This window comes from Oculina patagonica, chromosome 11 (genome assembly GCF_052425735.1).
Source record: "Oculina patagonica isolate OP01 chromosome 11, crgOcupat, whole genome shotgun sequence".
Classification (NCBI taxonomy): Eukaryota; Metazoa; Cnidaria; class Anthozoa; order Scleractinia; family Oculinidae; genus Oculina; species Oculina patagonica.
In genome coordinates, this window is record NC_135768.1 from 3,565,693 (window position 1) to 3,573,444 (window position 7,752).

A 7,752-nucleotide genomic window follows, 5' to 3' on the forward strand; every position below is an offset into this window, starting at 1 on the left:
TCATTCTTGCGGACTTTGCACAAGTTTAGAGGAAATCCCATGCAACTTGTTGATATAACAGTTTGAAGTGGAAGTTTTCTGGGTCGAGGAAAATACAAAGTACAACGGGCAAAAATAAATCTTTACAAGGGTGCAATACAGCTATAGCTATTTTTAATTGTTTTGAAAACATGCACGGGATGTGACGGTTCCTATTTATTACCATTCAAGTAATATATCAAACACGAGACAGCGTTTTTCATCACATTTCCAAACACCGAGAAGAGAGTTGAAAGAACGACGCGCAGCGGAGTATTTTTGACGAACTTCGAGGTGTTTTGAAATGTGATGAAACACTCTGTCGAGTGGTTGATATATCTTCTCAATCGAAACTAAACCTACAACGAAAACGGAAAAATAAAATCGTCAAAATCTCCCGGGGCAAAATCTATGCTAATTAAGATCAGATTTCCAAACTCCGTCACGGTTCTGATTTCCTTTGTTTTAACCAGATGAATTATTAATAAGTTTGAGAACTGCTTTTGCAAGATGCTTCCATTTTCCAGCAAGAACTCGTCGAGTCGTTGGGCTGGCTATATCCTTCAAACCTGCAGAAACCGAAGCGAGAAGTTCTGTGTACATTCAGCACAACGTAATCCCAGTTGTCGAATGGTGATTTGATCTAAAGGTCAAACGTAAGGTCTTTTGTGGGAATGCGAAATTTGTGTACAAAAGTAAAACCGCAGGCACGAATCCAAGAAAAGCTGCAGACGACAGACAAGATCAAGAGAGCGTTAGAGACTACCCAGACAACCTAGCGGCCGCTTGGCTACGAGTCGGGTCAATGTCCAACTTGACGTCAGCAGTTCCAGCGTCAACAACAGTTGAATGATACGAATATAAACGTCTTCTGTAATATATAAAAAGCCCTCCCTAGAGCTTCCAGATAAATTTCTACGGTGTTGTTCAAAGTTCAACCTCGTTCACTGTTCTTTCCCTTTCTTTCTGAAAAGTGCGCACCATTCTACGCAGTTGCGCATCACGGTTTTGTATGTACAGTAGTTTTTTTTCATACAAGATTTTCATTGCTTAAAGATGAATTCCAGTCCGTACTGCGCAATCTCGGCTGCAATGTTTATCGGAGCCCAACACGAAGGAATGTTTACAAGCAAAACTAAAAATTCCGCGACAAACTTACCTTTTTCTTCATTATTAACGCCAGATATCCTTGCAGAACAAAAAATAACGAGTAGAAGAACCTTGACGCTATTTCAAACCGACGTTTTAGCTCATCGGAAGTTCTTGAACGAAGCGAACTGTAATGGCGGACTAAAAAACTTCATGTATGCTGTCACCGAAGTGTAACGTTTCAACGAATTCAAAACAAAAACGTAAACAAACCCCGAGTCTGCGCAGTACGGACTGGAAATCAGCTTTAAGGCATGCCGCCTATGGTAAAAAACCGTAAGGGAAAGCGTAATGGTACATTTGTATGAAATCACGGACAAAACAGGCGCGGGGAGCATCCCGTGATGTTCACAGCGGTCAAACGTCTCAGGCAGGTTTTCTTTCCATTTCGCCGTTTTTAGTTCAAATTGAAGTGTTATTACGAGCAAGGATAGATAAAAATAGTTGCCGAGTGAAAGCATAATCCCACTCTTTTAGGTAAACCAGAGTTTTTACTTTTTAAATGTTTCGCATCCGAACCAAAGTGCTTTGACAAATGGCGCCGACAAGTCCGCATATCGCTATTTTCAAACACGTAGAACGTTTTTAGTAAAGCTCCAAAAAACTTAGTAAACCCTTAGGATACCGGTTATGTATCGAACTTTTAACTGTGAAAATTAAAACCTTATCTTTGCAGTACTTTTCTTATTTTTTTGCATATTTCTGTCGTTTGACCGCGGTGGACCCGTGATGTGCAGAATGGTGCGCACTTTTCTGGAAAGATGAACGACTGGGAATGAGGTTGAATTTTGAACAGTGTCGTAAAAATAAATTTGGCAGCTCAAGGGAGGCGGTTAAATTGAAGACAGCGCTTATTCGGGGCCGGGATGGGGTACTTCCTATTCTTATTTCATTTTTTTACCTTGACATTTTTAAGTGCCTCAACTACAAACCGTAAGCGAGTATAAATATATCCTTATCAATATAACAATGCAAATCGTTCTCAACTCAACACCAAGCTTAACTTGTTTGCGTCGTTCAACAGTTTCGCTTCTGTGCCATTTAGGGCCCAGTTGTTCAAAGGGTGGATAACGCTATCCACTGGATAAAACACTATCCAGTGGTAAAGTGGTGACAAAACATACTAAGCTATCCACTGGAACGTGATTTATCCGGTGGATAACTTTATCCATCCTTTGAACAAACGGACCCACACCAACAAGTTTAAGGTACAACACATCAATGTTATCTATAAACGTTTATTATCAACTAACACGCTGCTTAGGAGAAGTATGGCCCCACATAACGACGGAAATGTAATTTATATGACGCGGCACAAAGCCTTTGGGCCGCGTCATGTAGAACAGACTTTCTCAAACTCATTAATAATTCATAAAGCTAACACAATGAAAATCATAACCGTGACGGTGGTTTGAATACCCGATCTTAATTAGCATATATATTTACGATTTTATTTCTCCGTTTACTCCTTGGTTTTTATTTCGATTGAGAAGATATATCACTCGAGACAGTGTTTCATCGGCTATCCAAACACCTCAAATTTCGTTAAAAATACTCCGCTGCGCGTCGTATTTTCAACTCTCTTCTCGGTGTTTGGAGATCCTGATGAAACACTGCCTCTCGTGTTTGATATATTACGTAGAACACCGAGTGTTCTACAGTCTGGAGTCCAACTTCAATCCTAGGGCTTTGTCTCTGTTTCCTCTTGGGAACACCGTTGGTTGGAACACACAAAGCGTCACGTGACTGATACCTAGAAGCATTTGTAACAAATACGAGTTTGTATAACTGCATGTCAATCTGATCATGTGTTCCGCCTGATGAATTCCCAAGAAGAATGCCAAGTTTCTTGTAATCTGAAACAAAATAATAAAGAAAACACACTTAACTAAAACTATTCATATTTGTAAAAGATTTAATTACAATGATATAAAGTCTTGTTATGCAGAGACAGTCAGAGTTCAGGATATCTTCAGTTTATAACTGATCTGACGGCAATTCCTATCAAAGATCTGACTCATCATTCATGTCTCATAAAATGTCCTGAGATTTACAAAATTTTGAAAGGGTGTCTTGTTTCTTCAGTTTATAGGCGTTGGGTGGTCTGACTCGATCGACGAATAAAAGCGTTCAGAACACTATTTGGTATACCGTAGAATTCCGGATATAAGCCCTGGGCTTATACAACTTCGTAAGGATTTTTCGGTGGGCTTATAAGCGAAAGAGCTTATATCCGGGAGGGCTTATAAGCGGAATGAAAAAAAAAAAACCGTTTCAAAACGCACCTCGGGAGTGTTGATCGAAATACGTTTTTTAGGTTAAAAACGCATAATAAAGCAACATTTAGCCCTGTTCAGTACTGTCGTCAGGTAGAGGGGGGGCTTTTATCCGGGGGGGCTTATAATCGGATGTATTTTTTTGTTTCCAGGAAGATGGGCCTATAACCGGGGGACCTATAAGCGGGGGGGGGGGGGGGGGGGGCTTATAACCGGAATTCTACGGTATATGCAAGTTTTATTTTTTTCCGTGTGTAAATAAAAGATGTTGTTAAAAATTAAATAATAGTACACATGTAAATGTTAAGAAACACTACCGATAATTAGTATGAGAAATACATTGTTCGGCCAGTGACACAACAAAAGTCAACAAGCTCCTCAGAAGAAGAATTTAGAGATTCCTTGGAGCAAGGCCATATGACTAGGTTCAAATGTAGGGGTCATGAATGGTCCCTTAAAATGTCGCAGTGCTCGCAAATGCTCGCAAAATTTTAGTGGGTGCTCGTTTGCTCGTGCTCGTACAATTCAACAAGTGCTCGCATGCTCGGTTTTTAGTGAAGGTAGGTTTTTGAAAAGTGCTCGTTGCTCGCAAGGCTAATTTTTGTCAATGCTCGTGCTCGCAAAGAAAAACGCTGTGCTCGCATTCTCGCAAAGACCATTTGATACCCCTAAATGTGGCACTCTTCTAGGACTAGTGATGTTGATAGGTGAAGTGCGTGGAAAGAAATAATAGTACATGTTAATACACAAAAATAACGGCTTTCTCAACTCTGTTAATGGGTGACAACGTTCAAACAAGTTGCTGGTTTTCTTTTTACCTTTCTTACTCGCATGCCTGTTAAAGCCAATTTTGCTTTGTTCAGCTACTGTGGGACTTGGATCTAAAACGTAAAAGAAAACAGTTTTACACAGCCTATATATATATTACAGTCAAGATTTGGGAAAAGGATTCCTTGCTCAGAGACAGTCAGAGTTTAAGATATCTTCAGTTTCTAACTGATCTGACTCTTCCTATCAAAGATCTGACTCATCATTCATGTCTCCAAGAAAGGAAAAGTATATAACTAACATGACAAGGTTTAGTCAAGGTTTAGTCCTCGGAGTAAATAACGGGCTCAATGTCTTACCCTGCATTTAATTACAGATGATTTTTTTTTGCACTTTGAGCTGTGACATCGGGTACTTGGTTCTAAAACGAAATAACAAACAATTTCATAAAACGTCTACGTTTCGCAATACACCACAGAGAAGATTAAGGTATAGAGTTTGTTGCTCGGGGGGGGCACTCCCCTATATGGCCTATACGGGGACGTGTCGCTGGATAGGGTATGGTTTTTGACTCCTCCGGTCCTGAACAGGGTATATAATTTCAAGCTCCTCTGTCCTAAACAGGGCCTGAAGCTGTCCTAGACAGGGTATGGCTGCAAGACTGTCGTCCATGTATTTACATTGTTTTCGCTTTCGCTTCAATAAAAAGCATTATTTTATTCGGTGGGATAGGTGTTTTTGCATTTCAATGCTTCAAACATCGCGTATGAGACGCAATCACAATAAAGCGTAAATGATTGTTGATGTTGTCCTTTGTCCTAAATAGGGTCTTAGAATAGGGGGTGTTGTCCTACACAGGGTAGGCATTTTAAGTTTTTATTGTCCTAAACAGGGTCAGGGTTTCAAACCTCCAGCGGCACCCCTATACCTAAACTTAGGTCAAGTACCCCCCCCCCCCCGGGGCTCAGAGACAGTCAGAGTTCAAAATATCTTCAGTTTATAACTGATCTGACGGCAATTCCTATCAAAGATCTGACTCATCATTCATGTCTCCAAGAAAGGAAAAGTATACAACTAACATGACAAGGTTTAGTCACTGCTCTTTCATCTCTCCTTCCTACAAAAGCGCTAGAAATTCATCCTCGGAGACCCAGGGGCGTTTAGTTGGGGCGACAAGAAGTAAACCGAGCAGGAAAATCGGTGCGAAATGGATGTTTATACTGATAACGAGCGGGACTTCTTGCAATCATTGTTGTAAACGTTCTCTTGCACCGATTTTCAATGTCATCACTTAATGCCTCCGGAAACAATTTCTAAAATGACCAGATTTACAAACTACGACAACAATAGAATAAAGGGATTCCTCAGTTTACCTTGCATTTAATTACAGATGATTTTTTTTGCACTTTGAGCTGTGACATCGGGTACTTGGTTCTAAAACGAAATAACAAACAAGTTCATAAAACGTCTACGTTTCGCAATATACACCACAGAGAAGATCCGTTGCTCAGAGACAGTCAGAGTTCAAAATATCTTCAGTTCAGTAATGACTGATCTGACTCTTCCTATCAAACATGTGACTCATCATTCAATGTCTCCAGAAAAAAAGGACAAAAATGTTAAGATTTACAAACTACGACACCAACAGGATAAAAGGTTTCTTATCATTTCAGTCCTCAGTTGATAAATTACGGACTAAATAATGGGCTATGATACTCCAGAATGGCCATTTATTTTCTTTACGGCAATAAAAAGTTTATACAAAGATATGTTATTCACCAAAATTTCAGCATCCAACGTGCGCTATAACCCTACGAAATCTTTCCCAAAACTCGTCAACTGAACGCCGCCATCTTGGAGCTGGTAATGTATGCGTGACGTCAAAGAGCTCAGCCTGAAGTTTGGCGGGAAAATTTATATACTCAAAACTCCTTGTTTCTTCTTAGTGGCTCTTGTTTGTCAAAATGCCTTTTTGTGCAGTTCCATTTTGCTCAAACAGAGCTTCAACAAATTCAAAAAACAAGGAGTTTCGACTATTAAAATTTTCCAGCCAATCGTCATGCTGAGCTCTTTGACATCACGCATACATTACCAGCTCCAAGATGGCGGCGTTCAGTTGTCGAGTTTTGGGAAAGATTTCGTAGGGTTATAGCGCGCGTTGGAGGGTGAAATTTTGGTGAATAACATATCTTTGTGTAAACTTTTTATTGGTGTAAAGAAAATAAATGGCTATTCTGGAGTGAACTTCTCCTTTAATTTCAATATCTTACCTTGCATGTTCATTACAGATTATTTTTTTCACTTTGAGCTGTGATATAGGGTGCTTGGCATGGTTCTGAAACGAAATGAAAACTACGTTCATGTAATACGTCATAATAATACAACACAGAAAGGATAGAGACAAAAGATCCGTTGCTCAGAGACAGTCAGAGTTGAAGATGTCTTCAGTTTATAACTGATCTGACGGCAATTCCTATCAAAGATCTGACTCATCATTCATGTCTCTGGATCGTTGTTTGGGCAACGAGGTGAGGTGTAAGAGATAAATGGCCGCTTACAGGAGCTTGCCGTAAGTGTAAGTGGTGTTTCGAAATGTAACCGGACGTGGATGACGACAAAACAAACACTGAAATATGTTACTGTAATTACTGTAAAATCATTGTGACAAACGGCGATGTAAAGTTGATTGATAAGAACAAGATACAGAGGTTGTTTATAGGATTTTCTTTGGGGTGTCCACTTACGGGAGCTCAAAAACAAAGAAAAAGTCTAACTCGTTATCTCTGAAAGTGTCCGCGGCCGCTTACGGGAATGTCCGCTTACGAGAATGTAAAAATACAGAGTTTGTATGGGAGTTAAAAACGGGGTTTCAAACCAGGCGGCCGTAAGTAGAGCTGTCCGCTTACGAGAGTGTCCGTTAAGAGAGCTTCGACTGTAACTTGAACATACCGATGCCACAGTATCGGTAACAACTGACACATTTGTGTTCAAGTGATATCTTTTATGTTCTGACGTAAAGTATATAAAATAATTCGTATACATGTTTTGTACTATAAATGCCACCTTGACTTACCTAACATCATATGAGTAACTTCAGCAACTCAGTCAACTTTTAACAAGCTTGCCCCTCTTTCTGTCATCAGTACCCCTAGATGAAAACATAGAACAGAAAAAAAGATGAAAAATCTGCTTCAAAGTCTAACAATTAAAAAGCCTGCCTACCAAAACAAGGTTTTTGAGTACGGTTTTTGGATCCCTTTTTTTGGTCAATCGAACAACAAGAGGCGGACGGAGTCAATCCTCAAATTGCACGAGCTGTTACTTGGCTTCACACTAGAGCTCGAACAAGTGAACTTGGAACCTTCTTTGAGTGTAAATGGGTAAAGCGTACTTACTTGAACTTTCCTTGGTGACCATGGAAACATTCGTAGTTCAAAGAAGCCGAAGTACGCCGCCAAGTATGGTCTACACCACACTTGAGAACGCACTTGACCAATAGAAAATGGAAGCCAAATGAGAGCCGCGTGCAGCGTTGTCACGA

The 7,752-nt window shown here is 40.1% G+C and overlaps 1 protein-coding gene across 1 annotated transcript; it reads right to left on the reverse strand.

Annotated features, from left to right (window-relative positions):
- Positions 1-2,389: 2,389 nt before the first annotated feature.
- Positions 2,390-4,577, reverse strand: LOC144630963 (uncharacterized). Its single transcript, XM_078489318.1, has 3 exons — positions 4,571-4,577; positions 4,262-4,324; positions 2,390-3,023 (listed from the first exon to the last, which is right to left on the reverse strand). The coding sequence occupies exons 1-3, from the start codon at positions 4,575-4,577 to the stop codon at positions 2,713-2,715; spliced, it is 381 nt and encodes a 126-aa protein (XP_078345444.1). The 3' UTR covers positions 2,390-2,712.
- Between the last annotated feature and the right edge of the window lie 3,175 nt (positions 4,578-7,752).